The sequence below is a fragment of the Filicampus tigris genome, chromosome 4 (genome assembly GCF_054856515.1).
Source record: "Filicampus tigris isolate MCC_2025a chromosome 4, RoL_Ftig_1.0, whole genome shotgun sequence".
Taxonomy (NCBI): Eukaryota; Metazoa; Chordata; class Actinopteri; order Syngnathiformes; family Syngnathidae; genus Filicampus; species Filicampus tigris.
This window is the reverse complement of record NC_141220.1, coordinates 19,219,584-19,239,839: the sequence shown is the minus strand read 5'-3', so window position 1 is coordinate 19,239,839 and position 20,256 is coordinate 19,219,584. Positions and strand designations below refer to the sequence as shown.

Here is a 20,256-nt window from a genome sequence, read left to right as displayed (position 1 = left end):
AACACTTTGAATTTTTCACCTCAACTGTCAGAATCGTTTCAACTGCTATTGGCACTGAATTATGGAAGTTTGTATACATAAAAGAAGGCCGACCCACGTGTATTCAAACTTGAGGTGAAAAATTCAAAGTGTTATCTTCAAAAAGAGACCAAAACTATGCCGGTACTCCAAATGATTCAAGTACAGCATCAAATTTACTTTGGTGCACCTTTCGTTCGGGTAAAACTGCCAGGTGGAATGGCAAATGGTTAATAAAGGCTATGTGTGTACAAGTGCGTGTGTCATTATACAATGACACTTAAAAGTCAACACCAGGAACCAGGAACAACATAAACAAGCAGGCGTGTCTACATCACCGCCCTCACATCTTGCTGACTGAGCAGCAGTTTTCTGTGCTAGAGATTCTCCGAGAACCTCTCCGGCGTGGGCAGAGACGGGCAGACCATTTCCTCGCAGGTACAATCTTCCTGGTTTCTGCTGAGTTGGCTCGTCAGCCTCTCCACTTCGTAGTTGTACATGTACTCCTGGACCAGGTAGCGCTCTCTCTTTATGCGGTCCCTCACGTCGGCCGGAACGTCGGGAATCATCCAGGCCAAAAAGAACTTGACCAGAAAGACGACATGCTGCAGAGGAATAAGGCACGGTTTTGAAAAGACTAGTACAGAAATAAACATGCATGGCCATGTAGACAAACTATATGAAAGGAAAATGAAGGATCAACGATGGGATCTAAAGTTGAGATAGGGTTTGTTTATGTAGTCGGGTTTATCTTGAACCCGTAAAATGCTGCAAACATGCTAAGACTAAGAATAACGTAGTACAATAATCCCTTGCTAAAATCCACCCATTTTTTTTTATGTCTTAAAAAAAAATGAAGACATTTCAACATAAGACAAACATAATGACATTCAATAAGCCACCCCCGAATGTTTTTGGACAATGTTTTGCTCTGTTGTAGTTAAATAGAAATACTAAAGGAAAAAGAATTACAAAACGGTCAAATGTTCTGTCCTTAATTCATATCTTTAATGCTGTAAGCTTATGTATTTGTTGCCAAATTTCGCAATTGGCATTGGCCTTAAAAATTCGTATTGGTCATGCCTTTGCCCATATATTTATTTTGCTAATTATACATCTTTCAAAGCTTTATGCATAATACCACTACAATATGAATGTGAGGTCTACGTGTTATTTTTATTAACTTGAGGTCGCCATCCTCTCCTACTGTACCAGTGACTGAAAGAATGTGTGTGACTTTCAAAGGCAGGGCCTGGCCTGTTGAGGAATGTCACAGTAAATGAATCAGAGTGATAAGTTGATTGGCTGCTAATTGGTTAATCATTTAGCAATTCTGTGTTGAGTGACTCTGCAAAGTAACAAAAGCGGATTGGCTCCTGATGTGTATTTTCACCAGAAATGGTCAGATCCCTTTTATTAAGACACCTGGGGAAGTGATAAATTGTGGGAAAAAAGGCTCCTTCTGGAACATTTCTTAAAGCATCTATCCCTTGTCAAGTGAGGTGTGTGGGCGTTGATGTTGTTTAGCACAGGCAGTAAGGTTTACCTCCATGACGATAACGAAGACCAGCTTGGCAGCAAAAATATGCCAATACTGCAATGTGTGGGTGTACTGATTTTCATGGCCAGGCGGGTAGCGGTAGTCATGGTACCTGTAATGATTGATGAGTTAGCATTAGCATTCAGTCAACCGTTGATAAAACAATATGCATTCTTACACCAAAGTGCAGATAAAAAACATCAGCAGAAACCACATCATATAGCTAAGACATGCTATGCACACCGTTACCCGTCATTATTTGACACACACACACACACCTGCAGGTTGTGATGGAGGCGTTGAACCAGGGGGGCATCTCCCCGTCTTCTGGCCTGTTGTCCAGTGGCATGTCTGCGATATTGAAAACAGACAAGCTGTTGTTGATGTAGCCTTTCATCGTAATTCCTGGCTCGTAAGCATACATATACACGAGTCTGGGGATCATTTCAGATGTGTAGGCCACAATGAATGCCTGCAGAAAGACAAGGAAAGACCAAGAAGCAATATAAGACAAGGTAGCTGGTATACAATCATAAATCAACATGTATACTGAAGCACATTTGACAAGAATAAGCACAACATATATGAGCCAAGATTATTATTATTATTATTATTTTTTTACATCCTCATGATTTAGATATCATTCATGTGAAACTAGACAGATACCCAGTGGGGAAACCTCTTACATTGGTAACAACAGAGAGAATGGCGATCCCACTTAGGATTTCCTCCCAGGCTCCGATACTGTGAGTTTTGGATGCCACAGGACGTCTGAACTGAGTGGTGAGTTTCCAGGCATCTACTCTGACCTCAATGATGTTGTTGAAGAGGGCCAGCAGGGGAGCCAAGGGGAAGGAGGCCACAAACAGAGTGATGAAACCGAACTGGATCACTGGAGTACAAAGAAAAATCTAAATTTAGGGAAGAAACAGCGCCATCTGCAGGTTGCACTTCTCGAGGTTCGGTTGGATTTTTTTTCTCCGTAAACATGAACCGGGCACACCAGCTCAGTACTTTCCAAAGTGGGAGATCATCAGCTGAACAAATAAATTAGTAAGTGAATTCAAACTAAATGCCCTTCTGGACCGAAAAATGCAATTCACTTTGCACTGACGCTGTGTTTTGAGTGCGTTTATGCGTGTCTGTTGCATGTTCACTCACTCTAGCTTCAAAGTGCATATCAAGGATGAGGTAAATCCATTCCCAAAAACGGTGGATTTGAGAGATGAAATTTTGTGACAGCATTGTTTGAAACACATCCCGTACTTTGAAGGAAACACAACCTTCTCCTGTGATTGTGTCCTGATAGTCAGGCTGAATGTTTTTGAAAACTAATCTAAGTGTGAGACCCCTCCTCCCCCGCCCCGCAATATTTTTAATATGCGATTATTTTTTTTTTTCATGGTCCTCTTCCCTTTTTCAATGGAACCCTAGACACTACAGTTAAAAAGAAACTAGATTTAATGCAACAACTTAACATTGTTAAATTCATACCTCTCTGACATTCTCTATCAAAACTATTTTAAGCAAAAGCAGAATTCATACAACTCTTGTATTGGGTCTCAATAGGTTGTGCAAGTGGACCTAATGTGGCCATTTAGTACAATACCCGAGTTATTGACCGGATGTATTGCACTGGCAATGGGATGGCTATTTTACCCATTTCCAGGTACTCATAGAAGAGTTCCAGTTGCCCGACCATCACCAAGTTGTAGTCTTGCTCCCAGCGTGTGTAAAGACTCTCTGGTTGGCGCCGGGTTCTTCTGCTGCGCCACCAGTTCTGTAACCAACTGATAGACACAAGTATGCAAATGAGTACAGGCAATGTGCTGTAGATGAACAGCGTTTACGAAGTACAGACTTGTAGATAATATTTTGGTAAACTCACGGGACCAGAGACTCCTGGATGTTGCCCCACACCTGCTTACCAGTCATCACTATTACCAGCTGGGTGCTCAACTCAATCAAACAGCCACCGGGGTCACACTGAATGCAAGCATGCAGAAATTGAATGAGAGAAACGGAACAGAATGAAGCTCAAAATGAATCAAGACTGATCTCTATCCACCTCTTCATTTCTGAGCTTAGTCCTCTGGCCAAACATGTATGAATAACCTCCAGGATAGCCAACGAACTTGCCCTTAAAGAAAGCCACATAGAAGCAGGAGGAGTAGTAGTTGACAAACTGGAAAAGGAACATCTTGATGGTCAGCTTGTTCTCATATTCCACATGGGTCTTTGGAATTTCTGTGGCAAAGATAGGCGGAAAACACAGACTTTATATATATATATATATATAAACAAAGAGGTTGACACATCCCTAATATATCACCAAAGACAGGACTAAGCCATTTCAGGCATGCCCTTACCGAGGTCAGTTATCCAAACAGCCACTCTTTCATACATGACGTTCAAGAGCATGATGATAACAAAGTTGATGCAGGATCCGGTTACAGCCGTGGCCAGTTGCGGAGTGATTGAGGAACCCATCTTGTTCAGGTGGGCGTTTTCCTTCATGAAGCTGGCGAAGGCAGCGTATACTGCCAGGCGGTACGCGATCACTCCGATGATGCAGGAAATGGTCAGAGAGATCTTTGGGACAAAGACGACAGTGAACACGAAAAGGTGATGGCTTTGACAGGATAAAGGGAGCAAGAAATGCCACAATCAGTGCGGATGGCCGAATACCAAGACACAAGCAAAGCAAGCTGGGAGCTTGGAAAGATGCATGAAAATATCCGAACCCACCTCACGTGTACAGTTGGTCAAACTATATTACAAGTGCCAGTCAGGTCTGGTCACCATTGCAGGATGTGGGTGGAACAAACACAGATTTGAATCGGAAGCTTTGGAGAGCTCTTTTATGTTGTTACATATTAACACAGCTGGGCAATCCGCCTATGTGACGGACCGGTCCATCTATGACGGACGCCCATTTTGTAGGCGATAAACGATAGACGGGAAATTACAAAAAACAGACGGACCTAGCATAGCCGGAAGCCCATTTATCCCGTGTATGTAATCATCTCTTGTCATTTTTCGAGGTGAGGCTTCAATGGCCGCGGTGTTTCCAATATCGCTCAGCCGGGGGTTGGGAGGATTTACCGTACTAGTAGAAGTTGGTCGAAGCTGGTAGACGGACACGCTAACCTAAGCCCGTTTAAAATGATAGGCGGACCGGCCTATAGGCGATTACTATTTGGTCCGGCCGGACAAAAAGGCGGATAGACAGACTGCAGACGGAAAGCGATAAACGGACCGGGAAATTTTTGTAAAATGCCCAGCTCTGCATTTTAATAAACATGGCAAAAGCTACAAATACAATTCTTCATCTTTTCTAAATCTCTTTGAAGGAAATGGCACATTTAAAGAACTGACAAGTTAATTCATATTGTAAAATGATTATCCTCTCAAATTGAGCTGCGCCTTGAATCGTGTCGCACACTATGTATCGAGATTCAGTTCGACTCAGTGGGATTACGATTTGTTTTGATATGGTACAACTATAGCTCGCGGAATATCAAGGCAAAAAGACGACAGCTAATAAATTTGAAAGATGATACGTAGATAGAATGCTCACCCACAACAGGACAGTGGCTCCAGACAGACACACGCGTGCACACTTGGCTGTTGTTATGGGTAAATAAGGCTCCACTTCCTATACCATGAGCAAGCAAAGCGTGTATAAAAAAAAGTCAGTCACACTTTGTTATGGTCTGAAAAACAACTCCACAAGGTTCCTTTTAATTACTGTTCAATTTAGAGTTGAGGCAAACCAAATTGGAACAATTATTCGCGTGTAGGCCCAATTATAACACATATGGTAATGGAGCAGAGAAGGAAACTTGTGCCTGCGAGACCTTTTTCAGAAATGTACACACAAGAAAACCTCTCCCACATCAATCTGGCAATCCATTTTCAGCACTACCCTTACCCAGAATAACACGGTGACCCAGCACAGAAATAGTTTCCCCACTAGATCAGTCGCCGTCCTCTCAAGAATCAACTCTGATTCCTACAGGTGGGCACCATGTGGTCAAGGCAAATTTTAACCATCCACTTTTTCAACGACGAGTCAAACTTCAGTTTACTTCAGTCAGTTCTTATCCAACTACAGTGGTGACTTGAGATAGGGGTTTACTCGTAATTTGCTCCATAATTACACCCATAACGTAATAATTATTTTTTTTATCTCAAAACACCTTTCCACATTGAAATGAATGGAAATGCCATTAATCCGTTCCAATTTAGACACAACACTCACATAGACACCTGACATTTGTATTGACAGCTCAGCTCCTTGCAGAGGATAAAGAATATAAGTAATTATGTTGAATGTGTAAATGTGTTGCTGCACTGTTTGTGTTTGAATAGCAGGTGCTTAATGGGATTATACATGCATTTCCCATTGTATTAGCGTTAGCATTAAGATAGCCGACCAAAGGCAAGCCATGTGGTTATTTAAATACGCAACGTGTAATTCTCCTAGTTTTGTCTAGTTTAACAATAAACATCAACTGGAAGTGGCATTAAACAGCTTGATGTCTCTTTTTGAAGAATTATTCACTATTTTCCAAAGTGTCGTTATCGTAAAGTATGTTGAGTGGATTGCCACCGTAAAGCGCCCACATTTCAAGTTTACACTTCATCGAATTGTCCGAATGACAACATGAATTTTGAAAAACCCTAAGTTGGGTCTTTTGTTGTTCAGGACACCACTGTATACTCATTTGCGGTCTACTCAAAGCACGTATGAATGACGACAGTACTGTACTTCATGAGCTCAGAAACACCTGAGTGATGGGATTCAGCTTGCGGCTGGTGCATTTGTTCTCGTACTCCGGCCTCATCTGCAGTCGCTGCTGCTCCTCCTCAAAGTCCACCAGATCCCACTCGTACGCGAGACGGGCCTGACGCCTCTTCCAGAGCTCCAGGAACAATGTCACTGTACAATAAATCAGCGGTGTACCATCAGAGGCAGAGAGGCTTTCTCTATTTAGCGTAACTATCACAAGTACATTTGATCAACCTTCCTAAAGTAATGGCCTTTCAAAAAACATGAGAAACTGAAACAAATTACTGATTATATTGTACTTATTAATAATTCATACTGACAACTGAATGATCTGTTTAACAGAATGTAGGCAGATTTTAGCAGAGGTGGTCAGCATCCTGAGGGCAAAAAATATTTTTAACTATTTTTCCCCAAAAAATAGATTCGTAATAATTACATACAACAGTGGTCCTTATGTTAGCAACATTCTTATTTGCTAAACAATGGTATCATAATACATCACTGTCAATAATATTATAGTTTGCATTTATATACTGTATTTGGGAGACCTGACAAGAAATGGCGAATATGAGTTGGCGGTTGTTGCACAAAATTAATGTTATAATTTTGAAGGTGTAATTGTAATGTAATGTAATTTTGATGACCGCTGATAATTTTGTTTGAAATTGAATTTTCCAATTGTAACAATACATACCATATCTACGAAGCAATTTATTGAAACAAGACTTGATGCGTTTTCTTCAAATACATTGATAAGAATATAGACAAAGTTGAGGTTAGCATGTTGGCCTTCGGCAAGCGTTCTAGTTTCTCATGTGACCCCTCTGCAAAATGAATTGCCCACCCCTACTATATACTGTACTAGTGACTAGCTGGCAGAAGTTAGACAAGGCCCACTAGGGGGTGCTGCAGCTCAAAATTAAAAGACTGAATTGACTCACCCCAAATCCCCATGAAAACGGCAAAAAACAAAGTTCCCACATTGTCAAACAGGTGCGATTGCTGAAAGAAAAGACATGTTTGAGACTTGTAAGAGATTGTTGAGATGCAGTCGTAGCAGTTTAACAGTCATCAATTTTGAGTAGAGCACGTATCATGAAATACAGATGTCTCACCCATGAAGCGTTGCATGTTATGTTGAGTTTCCAGTAGCTACATTTCTTATCACACAGCGGACACATGATAATATTGCCTCCAATTTGGTCACTGCAGATTTCCTTACTAAGCATAATCAGAATTCAAAATGAGTGAGCAGCATGATTCGTTGGACAAAGTGTTATTCTTATAATGGACTCCTTCCCAAACTCACCTCCACTCATTGTCTTTGTATGTGGATAATCCGTATATGAAACAAAATGTTCCCACAATCGCAGCAAAAAACAACATCTCAGTGTAGAACCCCAGCCAGGCAAAATAGAGGCCAATCCTCTCCCCGTAGTACTTCCTGTAGAGGGGAAAAACGACATGTTTTAGCCGTGAGCTAGATGAAGATGCTCATGCAACATATATTGATACTGTGCTGTTTTGTTACCTTATGAGGTTGAGAGGCTGCTCTTTGAAAAAACACGAGAGTTTGGCCCAGTACTGGTAGAGATTGAATCTTTCACTTTCACAACTAGCATCCTTAGATCTTGTCCAGTATCTGCACTGCATGCGTACACACACACAGGACACATTGGAATGATGAAGTATTTAAAATGGAAGTCAACCCAAATATATTTTCAAGAATATGTTCTATGCAGGCCTGCTAGTTGAAACACGGCATTCGGATTAATATTGCGTTTGTGGATTATGAGTTAATCCATCCGTTTTTAGCCATCTCTGGCGGCGGCCGTTTTTGTCGGCCGAAAATGATATCGCAGTTGCTCAGGGCTCAGGTAACAACCAATCACAGCTCGCCTGTTTTCTCAAGCTGAGCCGTGAGTGGCCGTTATCTGAGCCCTGAGCATCTGTGATGTCATTTTCAGTCGACAAAAGTGACAAAATGGCCGCCCCCCTGAGCTAGCTAAAAACGGGTGGATTCCTCATATTTTCATTTTAATCCGAATGCCGTGTTTTAACTAGTGGGCCTGCATAGAACATATTCTTGAAAAAAATATGTTTGGGTTAACTTCCCTTGAAATCCTTCTTTATTATAAACATTTGACCAATATATATTCAATATTTCACTCCATTCAGCAAAAGGGTCTCACATCGTGCAGTGGAAATGCCGCCGTGTAGGTGCCGTTGCTAAGCAACCTCTTGATTCCCTTTTTGTCTTTCTCGACACATTCATCTTCCACATATGGACATCGGGAGAGGATATAGTATACCTTGTCAAAAAGAGAGACTAAATCAAAGGCTTGCAAGTTGGATGCCTTTACATTTTTTTCTTAGTAGATTGATTGTGCATGTGTTGTTAATGTTCAGGCCTGTGAGTGTTAATCTCCCTCAAAGTATGCAACGGACGTTGTCTGATATAAAAATGAGCATTGCTGCTGTGTTATCGGTCTATTTGTGTTCTGACTTGAAGAAATGCGTAAAAACATACTTACTATCCTGTTGCGAGTGGCAGGGCTAAAGAATGTGTCTCTGTCATCGATGATGAAGAAGTCAGATTTGCTTTTGGTGAAGGTAGCGGTGAAGTAGTCCGGCTCAGGATTCATGATGTGCTCCGGAAGACGAAATGGGGTGGCCAGACATTGCATGGGCATGGCATTTTTCTTTGGTATGTCGCTGGCCTTGAAAGGAACCTTGATTTTCAGCACATCTGCGTAGGTGGCCAACACTTCCCATGGAGCGTGGATCTTCACAAAATAGGTTTTTCCATCTTCCGATTCCTGAAATGTGGTAATGTGCTTTTCAGGCTTCTTATGAGACATTATCGAATCAAGGACCATGAACGCTTACAGATTTATCTTCTGTCTCCAGCTCTAAGCCGACTTTCTCTAGGTTGGCTTCGAACAACTCCTTCTTTCTTCCCTGTTGGTAGAAAAGAAAAAAAAAATCAATATTGTAGGCTTCAGTTTTCTTTGTGGAAAAACACCCACTGTTATATATTATGTCTCTAATCATGGCTTAAAAGTCTACAAAAAAAAGAGAGAACATTTTTTTTTTTGTCAATAAGCTTAAAAGTCTACAAAAAAAAGAGAGAAAATTTTTTTTTTTGTCAATAAGAGTGTATTCCAGCAACTCTTCAATCATTGGTTCTCGGGTTCCAAGGTTAAGATTGACGACAGCGATAATAGCATTGATTGCAAAATACAAAAAAACATTTGTATGCAGTTATTGTTTTATGTTCTGAGAGTATTGACAAAGTATGAGTCTACAACACAAGTGCCAAACTCAAGGCCCGGGTTTCAGAAAACAAATCATGCGTGTCAACTTCCATGATCCTTGCTAAAATCTGTATCAAAATTTCAAATTGTCATGTGTAATGAATAACAGATTTTGCAAGAATTGTTTTGTTACCCTTTTTTACAGTAACTTGAACAATAGTTCAACAAATTATTATCCTTGACTTCTGATTTCAAAACTAGTAATCCATCAATTTGTTGTATACGTATATGGAATAATATGGTGAGGCAATTCAATTTAAAGGAAAGTCAACCCCAAAATGTTCTTTGCAAGAATATGTTCTATGCAGGCCCACTAGTTAAAACATTGCATTCTGATTTCTAGTGTGTTTGTGGAATATGAGTTAAGCAATTAAATCCACCCATTTTGAGCCATTCAGGAGGCAGCCATTTTGTCACTTCTGTCGACTGAAAATGACCTCACAGTTACTTAGATAACGTCCAATTATGTCTCAGCTTCAGAAAACATTTGAGCTGTGATTGGTTGTGACCTGAGCCCTGAGCAACTGTGAAGTCATTTTCAGTTGACAGAAGTGACAAAATGGCCACCCCCTGAGATGGCTAAAAACAGGTGGAGTTTGCTGCTTAATTTATATTCAACAAACGCAATATTAATCAGAATACGATTTTTATGACTAGTGGGCCTGCATAGAACATATTACTGCAAAGAATTTTGGGGGGTTGACTTCTTCTTTAGCAACTACAAAGTGGCCCCCGACAAAAATTAGTTTGACACCCCTGGTCAAGAGAATAAGTGCATCATTTGTGTGGTTAATCTAGCAGTGATTCTCAAAGTGTGACGCTAGTACCACTAGTGGTACACGGGCTCACTCTAGTGGTATGCAAAACAATAGCTGCCTTAGTACAGTTCAGTTGTATTTAACTTGTTCCTCGCAAGACATTTGAGCATTTAATCTCTCAAAAAATGTTTGCTTTTAAACTATTTAGTCAAACCTATTTAGTAACTTATTCATGCATTAAGAAGCCGTCTTGTTTTGATTACCACTTAGGCCTAATATGCTACTAATTATGATGTTGGTCATGATGGTGGTACTATTTTTTTTTTATATGGTACTTGGTGTATAGTTTGAAAACCTCGAACCTAGCCCATTAAATTAAGTGTCAGACTCTAGTTATACAGTAGCTGACATTTAGTGAAAAGTGTGGATAATACACAGGACGTCGCATAGAAGTAAAGTGCTAACGAAGCGAAGTCTGACACTCCACTATCAACCTCTAAAAGTCGCAGCAGCTAAACAACACTTGCCACAAACTATTCAGAGTCTGTGGAAACATCTCGACTCGGTTCACAAAATGCTTCCACGAATGCCCGCCAATGTCAGAGTGAGGATGTCTTTTATAAACTGAGTACACGTGTCTCTTTTTATCGGTGTTGCGCTATCTAGAGTATGTCGCTGCTGACTCCCACTGGGGTCGGGACATCCTGTAAGTACCGGTTCTTACCAGACAACTCAAAAAGGGCCCATGAAGTGGAAAAATGGTAGCTATCATTTGAAGGCATACAGTACATAATATTCCAATCTCTGTACACATTAGACCAGAATATTAAGTCACTCTGCTCCAGTTGAAAAGAACTTTAGCGCAATCTCTAAAATCGAATGTTCACACAATTAGGAAATAATTGTAGGGAATTGGAAATTTGTGGAAAGGTACAGTGTGTTTCTAAGGTCGAACAAACAGATTACCGATGGCGTAAGTGATTTATTTTGGTGTATAATTGTAAAATTAACAGGGTTGGTTATTTTACTCAAGTTTGCCGGTCCGTCATTTGTAATCCGTCAGCCGCCTGGGTACCCGTCCGTCATTCGTCAGTGTGTCATTTTTCGTGACGAACCGAAATGTTATCGTCAGTCAGTCCAGTCCCTCAGTTAAGTCCATCAGAAATCTGTTGGTCCGTCAGTCGTTACCCCAAAAACACGTCAGCAAAACGAGCGTCCGTCAGTGACGATGCGGTTAGTGACGATTACTCCGACCGACATAAATCCACTTCCATCAGTGTTTGGTCTGTCATTTTTTAAAAGTGTCCCGTCATTCGTCAATCGTCAACAAAACGGGCATTCGTCAGTGTCGGGCTGACGGAATGCCCACCTCTGTAAATTAACAAAAAAATATTAAAGGTGTAACTAAATGCTTGAAACCAACATAAGATGGGTAAAAAAACAAACAAAAAACAGGTGTGCTTGTTTCTTACCGATTTCCCATCACTTTCGTCAGTGTAGGACAGGACAAAATCAATCCTGCGCACTCCATCGCGGAAGAACACCGAGTCTTTGCTCTGCTGCTGTTTCTCGATCTATGACAAGGTAGCAGAGTTCACAACATGCACAATACTCATGTGGTTACAAGTCTTTGAGCGCAATTAACAACACCTCACAGGCACACTGTGTCAGTAGAAAGCCCCAGATTGTCACACTCAGGTACAATACCATGCACAAGTCTTAGGCCACCATTGAACTTCACCATATAGTAATGTCAATTTGTTGATAAGCTGTTTGTGTCGCTTGCTTTTGTTTTGTTGTTGTTAATTAGCACGCCATTTCCTTACAGACAGGCAAGTGGTGCCATTATGGTTTTGGATATGTGGATGGTTCGGTTGATACCATAATGTCATGGAGAGGAGGGCAGGGTAGCCAAAAGTTGTAGTCATGTAAGAGTACTGTTACTTTAGAGTAATATAACTCGTGTGAAAGAAAAATGTAGTCCTATAAAAGATTATTTCAGAGCAAGTATTATTTTTTTTTTTTTTTTAAATAATTAAAAAAAAAACCTACTCAAGTAGGCCTGTTGAGTAACCAGAGAGTAACTTTTAATTATTTTTTTAATCAGAGCATGAATTTCAAACAGTTAACCCTCGCATACTCGTGGGTCAGAACCCGATTTTTTCCCCCAATAATTCTGTAAATAATTTTTTAATATTTGTTTTTTTCCATTTTCACAATGTTTTTTCATGGAAAATATATATTGAATGTTTATCAACATTTTTTGAATAATTTTGGGGCTTTGGAAAAAAAACATTGTGTTTTCCCTAGTGCATTTCAATGGGCGTCAGTTACACACTGATTTTCAACATTTTGTTTGCCGGCCCGATCTCTAGCGAGGGAGTAGCGAGCAGAATGTAGCTCAATGTAGCAGAGCAAAAGCAAGAGTTTCTTGTGAAAAATACTCAGATAAAGATACAAAGTATATTGCCTTAAAATTATTTTGACAAATACAACTTATCCTACAAAATAGAAGTTACTTATATAAATGTAATGGACTAAATGTAGCAGTACTACCTACCTCTGGTGACTTGAAATTATGAAAATAATTTAACAGCACTTCGAACCAGATCTGTTAGAAAAATGTAATGTGCTAGTACTGCATGTACACCTCCAAGTTTTGTGGTTTAGTTTTTTTCCATATTCTTGTGCAGTCTACTATTTACTTTTTTAAAATGTCAAAATGACTGCTGTGGAAAAACATGCTGTGCTGTATACGTCTAAACCACTATGTTGTTTTTTTAAGGATAACATTTTGCATTGCCATAACTGCTCAAATTAGAACTACACAGGCTTAGCGTGGTCATGCCAAGAGGACTGCGAGATAATAAATCAGATGAGAGATCCAGCAACCTGGTTTAACAATTATTTTCCTGTGTTTTAGCGTTTCTCTCCTTTAATTCATGCACTTGTTGGGCCAAAACCAGCTATAACGCAGCCTGTGGAAATGTCAGTGAAGTGTATTAGCCAGCAATGCTTTGCTGGAGGGAAACAAACTGCACAGGAATGCTTCGACAGAAAACGGGACATTATGTCTGCTAGCGGCTGGTGCTTCTTCAGCTGTTCAGGCGGCTGAGCTAAACATAACCATGCACTACTCAACATCACCACAGTGACAACATACTTTACAGTACAAAGACAACACCCACCACCATCACCACGTCGGAAAGAAAATAGTGGGCCCTGTCTGTCTGCACTCTGCGAGGAGGAGAGAATGCACTTTACCTCCATGGCCCTCCTCCCCTTATGGCTATGATGCATCAGGGAAAAAGCCGGCTTCTTGAATGAGCACCCCCCCCCCCCCCCCCGCCCGCCTTCCTTCAGAGAGTGCAAGCGAGCACTGAAAGCATTACTGCCCTCAAGTCTCACAGCACCAGAGGAGCTCCGAGCAAGCCCTCACATGCTCACTCGTCCCCGCAAAAGAGGAAAGAGGAGGAAGTGAGCTAGGAGGGTTAAAAAAAAAAAAAAAGAATACTCAAGATAGGAAAAGCTACCTGCTAGCAAGCTAATTCAATAACAGCCAAGGGTGTTAGGCGGTGTGGAAGCAAACTGCAAAAAAAAAAAAAAAAAAAGCTGTTAAATCATGAATGATCAGTCTGAAGAAGCTGATGAAGGGTGAAGCATTGCGGTCTGGCTACTTAAGAGTCTAAAAGCAGTCAATCAATGTATGCAAATCCATTATGGGGAAAAAGTTGGATACTAATTTGCTAGAGAAGCCTTCAATTCCAAATGTTTAACCTTTTCAACCGCTCTCAGATCCCAAATAAAGCCTGAATTCCCACATTAGCTCCTGGATTGAATTACTTTATGCTGACCATGCGAGGGCGGCGGGCCTTACTTAACAACAGCAAAAAGTCTCTAATTTGCTGTAATTACAGATTCAGCCATACGAAAATCAGTGCTTCTGTTTAGGCCCACCTCTGCCAAGTGGAGCGGCTCAAAAGTTCTGTCCATCCACCACTAACCCCAAAGTGCTGGGTGATGTCTTGCTTCCTTTCTTGTCTGCTTTTGACTGTATTATGCATGTGGTACATGTAAAACATGGTGTAACACAGCAAGTTACTAATTTGAAGGGGACATGCAAAACTAATATTTTGTAATGATTACTTTTTCAGAGGTTGATGTTTTTGGACTAAATACTACTCAGAAATTCAACAGAAAGGGTGGATTAAAAAAACGGTTACATACAACTGTTCAAAGGCTAGGTACACTATGTGTGATATTAAAAAAATTAGACTACCATCAATCATTTAAAAATGTCCACCAATGTGACCTATATTATGAACAACTCAATTTGGGAAAATAATCTTTTTAAGAGGGGAAGTAAAAATAAAACAAATTAGATAATGTGGTTGCACAAGTGTGCACACCCACTGGGAATGTGCCTGTATTCACAATTGACCAAGCTTGAATGTGATTGGTTAATTCAGAACAACACATTCCACCTATAAGAGCTTTTGTGGGTTTTTTTTGTTATATTTGCCCCCTTAATAAATGTTTCAGTAAAAGGTTGTACTAAGTAAAGGAAAGGATCTTAAAGTGGAAGTCAACCCAAACATATTTTTTCAAGAATATGTTCCCAGCAGGCCCACTACTTGAAACACGCCGTTCTGATTGATTTTGCGTTTGTGGAATATAAGTTAAGCAGCAAAATGCACTAGTTTTAGCCATCTCTGGGGGCGGCCATTTTGTCTTCTGTCGACTGAAAATGACATCACAACTGCTCACAACGACCAAATCACGGCTGACCTTTTTTCTGAATCTGAGCCGTGATTGGTGGTAGTGAGCACTGTCGACTGAAAATGACATCCCAGTTGCTCAGGGCTCAGGTAAGGACCAATCACGGCTCAGCTTCAGAAAAAAACAGCTGAGCCGTGATTGGTCGTTACCTGAGCCCTGAGCAACTGGGATGTCATTTTCAGTCGACAGATGACAAAACGGCCACCCCCAGGGATGGCTAAAAACGAGTGGATTAACACTTATTCCGCAAACGCAATATTTATCAGAATGCCCTGTTTCAACTAGTGGGCTTGCATAGAATATATTCTTGAAAAAGAAATGTTGGCGTTGACTTCCACTTTAAGTGCAGACCCTCCTATATGGCAAAGGTAGGGAACTCCGGTTCCTCGAGAGCCATATTCTACCTGTTTTGGATCCCTCCCTACTACAACACACCTGACTCAAACGACCAGGATTGCTTCAGACTTTTACCGAGCATGCTGATGAGCTGCTCATTTGAATCAGGTGTGATGAATTAGGAAGAGATCCAAAACGGGCAGGATATGGCTCTCTGGGAACCGGAGTACCCTACCCCTGCTATATGTTCAGCTGCATAAATTCGGTGCGGCATCCACCACATACTTATAATGCTGAAGTCAAACAATGCAAAAGAACACAAACTCACTGAGGCCAATAACAAGTAGGAAACACTAGTTATGCTCCAATTGCCGTTTTCTCCTTAGTGAAGCATACAATTATCACAGGTGAGAACAAAGCAGTTGTAATTAACACTCATGATGCATCACCCCAGCATGTTTCCATGACCCTGCGGGAGTGAAAAACATGCTCCGCAGACAATCAGCTCTTTCCAACAGATATGCACATTCATTTCAGCTCTGACAGACATTTCATTTTCCGAAGCTCTAATTGTGACAGCAGGCGGACATTACGCATCGAACTGCATCACATCAAAAGCATGTTTTTACCATGCCATACCCTCGAACGAAACTTCAGGAACAGCGCCCGCTTTTTCCAGAACTGTGGAGGAACCGAGTTGACAGTGAGAGTAGAGTCCTATAACTCTAAGCTAACAGAGCAACTGGAGACCAGTACATTATAAAAATGTATACAAAGTTACAGAAATGTGGAACTACTAATGTGGAGTAAATTTCTAACTGGCAAATTCGTTTGAACATATTTGCAAGTACATTCGAACGTACTTGCAAATATGTTTGAACGTGCTTGTGGGTTAAATGCTAAAATCTTAGCATTTCTTTTCCCTTTGTGCCATGTGGTACTGATTTGTGCATGCAAGGGGAAAAAAACGACATTACATTAAACCAACATTAAAACTATTAAACTTAAATCAGCCACGGGGTATTATCTTGTGCATGAGTAAGTTAAAGCGGTAGTCAACCCAAACATATTTTTTTCAAGAATATGTTCCAAGCAGGCCCACTAGTTGAAACACGGCATTCTGATTAATTTTGTGTTTATGCACTCTTTTTTTAGCCATCTCTGGGGGCGGCCATTTTGTCTTCTGTCGACTGAAAATGACATCACAACTACTCACAATGACAAATCAGGGCTGACCTGTTTTCTGAATCTGAGCCGTGGTTGCTCGTTGTGAGCAGTTGTGATGTTATTTTCAGTCGACAGAAGACAAAATGGCCGCCCCCAGAGATGGCTAAAAACTAGTGGATTAACACTTACTCTACAAACGCAATATTTATCAGAATGCCCTGTTTCAACTAGTGGGCTTTCACAGAACATATTCTTGAAAAAATATGTTTGCGTTGACTCCCTCCTTGAAATAAAACAAAAACCTATTTTTTAGCATTTGGCCTGCATTAAACCAATACGTTCAAAAGTTGAATAAACATTGTTTATTCGTAATTTTTATGATTTTATTATTATGTCTGCAATGCATGATTTCCATTTGTCATTTTTCCCATACCGCCACGGGGTATTGACATGTGCATGTGCATTCCCCGTGATATTATGGGTAAAAATGCAGAACGGAAATCATGTACACCAGACATAATAAATCAGAAAGTTACAAATAATCAATGCTTACTTACTTAATTTTCAAATGTATTGGTATAATGTAGGCCAAATACTAAAAAAAATACATTTAAAACCTACTCATGCGTAATACCCCGTGGCTATGTTTTTAGCATTTAGCCTACAAGTACTGTACACTCAAATGTATTTGCAAATAGGTTCGAACTAATTTGCCCCTCAAAAATGTTTACTCCACATTGGCAGTTTGACACTTTTGTACAAGTTAGCTTAAAGTTTAACTAAAAAAAATACTAATCTAATGTAGCAAACAACTATAGTCAAAGCACCAGCTTATGGCTCAGTTAAAAATCTGAGCACGGATGCAACAGATGTCAGAAACACTCATGCAAAGACCGCAGCGGCATGCATCTGTATGCTGGACTGGTGTCTTACCCCAGTCAAAGAACTGATGGGCTCTAAAGTACGAGCATCCACCTGAACTTCGTCACTGTGGTCAGACGAGGCCAGCGTGTCCATGCTGGTGTTGAGAGACTCACAGGTCTCCACACACACACCATGACACTTTAAAAAGGGGGAAGAGGACACATTAGCATCAGCGTCATCTCTAGCCTTTTATACAGAGAATCCTCGGCTCTGAAAGTTCCACATGACTCCAGTTAATACAGAACAACCATCTGTAAATAAGGCACAATATACAGTACACGGTTTGATCAGGCGATATAAAAGGTGTTATGACATGTAAAGTTGGTGTGCTGATTGTAGTGGTGAAGAAACTTTCCGAAGAATAGTCTTTTAAACATCTTTCACCAATTTAATTGCAATCTCTGTTGTATTTCTTTTCATTTCTTATCCAGCTGTTTGTGTGCTTGCGTATAGTACCTTCCCCAAACTGTCCCCGCAAAGTTGAAAGCATGTAATTATTCCAAATGTATTGAATACTTCTCAGTGCAATGTATGTAATCAAACTAAATCCACGTCTAACTATTTGCTTAAGTGATCTCAATACTTTATCCAAAATGTACTTTAAGGAATGCATGTAGTCTTTACCTCTGATTCTCTATGTCGAGATCCTGGGCTGTTCGAGTCGTGGTAGTAGCCATTCATATCATCTGCAAGACAGCAACATGAGACGCACAAAAATTAACAATGTCAGACCCAGTTTGGAGTAACAATATTGATTCATTTGGACATAAAGAATGTGAGAGGCATGTCAGTGGTATTGAAGTTGAGTTATAAAGTGATAATCAACAGCTGCAGAAAGGTATAGAGCAGCCTTGTTGTGGTCTATTTTTGTACTTGGGCTCCCACCAGCCACACAACATGGTTACGACAGTTTGGTGTCATGTAATCAGGGTCAAGCAGCAACTCCAGTAACAAAGACGTGAGGTTTGACAGACTCAACTTATATTCATTCACTTGCCTTTCACTGCCCAACAAATGAATTCACAGTCTTTAGACACAGGCAGTTGACAGTCATACATTTGCTTCCTCTTGTATGCTGGAAAGGTCTGGCCTGACTGCTGTTATATGAGAAAGTTTCCTACAACTAAGCCTGCAGTGAAAGTTTAGTCAGACTCGCCAACGGACGGCCGTTTAAAATTAGAGGCGGACCGGCCTATAGATGGATATTTTTTTACCCCCGGGAAAAAAAGGTGAATGACCTATGACTGAAGGGTACCCACGCTGCAGATGAATGACGAATAATAGACGCTCAATTTTTAGTCAAATGCCCAGCTCTGCTTGATGGTCGCAACTTTGTTCAGCAGAAGGCAGCTGACAGCGGAAATTCCGACAATATTGTTTTTCCAACCACAAGTGTGCAACACAAATGCATGTTTCTATTTAGAACAGCCATGGGAAGAGGGAGGTTGACAGTCGACGCTGAACCTGCTCTTTCACACACAGCGAAGTTTATCCATATTACCAGAAAACATAAGTGAAAATAAATACAAAAAGGGTTTTGTTTCCAGTAATGGGGGCAGCTGTCTGTCAGACTGACTGGCTTGAAAAGTCACTCTTTCCATTCGCACCGCAACATAGTTGTGAGGTTAGAAGATTAAAAACATGCAGTGAAAGTTAATTTTGACAAATACATGAAGCCACTTTTGTCAACATTGACAGAATGTCAATGGGCATAGAGTTCTTCTTCGCTCCCTCCTCTAGGCAGTCTGACCACAACTTCTTACACCTTGAGACCACCAACAGGACTCAGGTGGAACAGCATGCAGCCCAAAAAAAGTTTGGTCAAAGACGCTGCAGGATATCACTGGCAGGTTTTATACTTTTAAAGCTTTTTTTTTTAAATTACAAAACGAATCTTTTATTGATTATTATTATCAATTTTACAATTAATAGTATTTGTTTTATGTTTGATTTTTATTCATGTGCAGCACTTTATTTCAGTCTATTTTAAATTGCTGTCCTCCAGAAGCAAAACTACTGAGGTGGCTAACCTTAGGAGACCTTTTTAAGATTGTGATGACCTAACCTCAATGAAAAAAACATACAGTACATATGCGAAGGGTAATTTGGGCAATGGCAGAATGTCATTTTTTGTTACCACTAACTGCCTGAAATTGTTCAGGAAGTCAACATGAAGTTTCTTTTACAGTGTTTACAGCCTTATAAATAGAGCCCTCCAGCGTCAATACAACTTAGATAATTAATCATGAAAAATCAGTACTGTCCAATTTTAAACACTTTACGAGTCGTATGCAATTCGAACAATGCTGATTTTTAAGATACTCACCATCATAAGAGTCAGAAGGACTCATCTCTATCAAGGTATCAGCTCCACACCTTCCCGTTACTCGGTTCATGTCGAGTATTTTGACTGGCCAAACTGAGCGCGTTAATCCACATCTAGCTGAGTGTGCCCCGAGCCCAACGACGACCTTCCTCGGGGTCCTTCTTGCTGGCTGCCTTCTCCCGGGTGACTCAGCAACCTTGTTCCCAGGGTTCCCTCCACCCACTGACCGCCGCCTGTCCTCGCAACTGCACAGAGGGAGGTCCGCGAGGGGCGTGGCCCCTGCCTCAAGCCAATTA

The 20,256-nt window shown here is 40.7% G+C and overlaps 1 protein-coding gene across 6 annotated transcripts; it reads right to left on the bottom strand.

Moving 5' to 3' along the window:
* On the bottom strand, window positions 1-20,188 carry ano5a (anoctamin 5a). Of its 6 annotated transcripts, XM_086027273.1 has the most exons (21): window positions 19,961-20,188; window positions 18,259-18,320; window positions 11,901-12,002; window positions 9,243-9,314; window positions 8,888-9,172; window positions 8,546-8,665; window positions 7,885-8,000; window positions 7,663-7,797; window positions 7,469-7,574; window positions 7,295-7,355; window positions 6,352-6,503; window positions 5,493-5,573; window positions 5,139-5,216; window positions 3,928-4,150; window positions 3,627-3,805; window positions 3,447-3,544; window positions 3,218-3,348; window positions 2,245-2,450; window positions 1,837-2,030; window positions 1,565-1,670; window positions 1-623 (listed from the first exon to the last, which is right to left on the bottom strand). In XM_086027273.1, the coding sequence occupies exons 1-21, from the start codon at window positions 20,028-20,030 to the stop codon at window positions 396-398; spliced, it is 2,805 nt and encodes a 934-aa protein (XP_085883399.1). In that variant the 5' UTR covers window positions 20,031-20,188; the 3' UTR covers window positions 1-395. The 6 variants fall into 6 exon arrangements, with proteins under 6 accessions (XP_085883399.1, XP_085883401.1, XP_085883400.1 ...); XM_086027275.1 differs by lacking the exon at window positions 5,493-5,573; XM_086027274.1 differs by lacking the exons at window positions 18,259-18,320; window positions 19,961-20,188 and adding an exon at window positions 17,644-17,742.
* Between the last annotated feature and the right edge of the window lie 68 nt (window positions 20,189-20,256).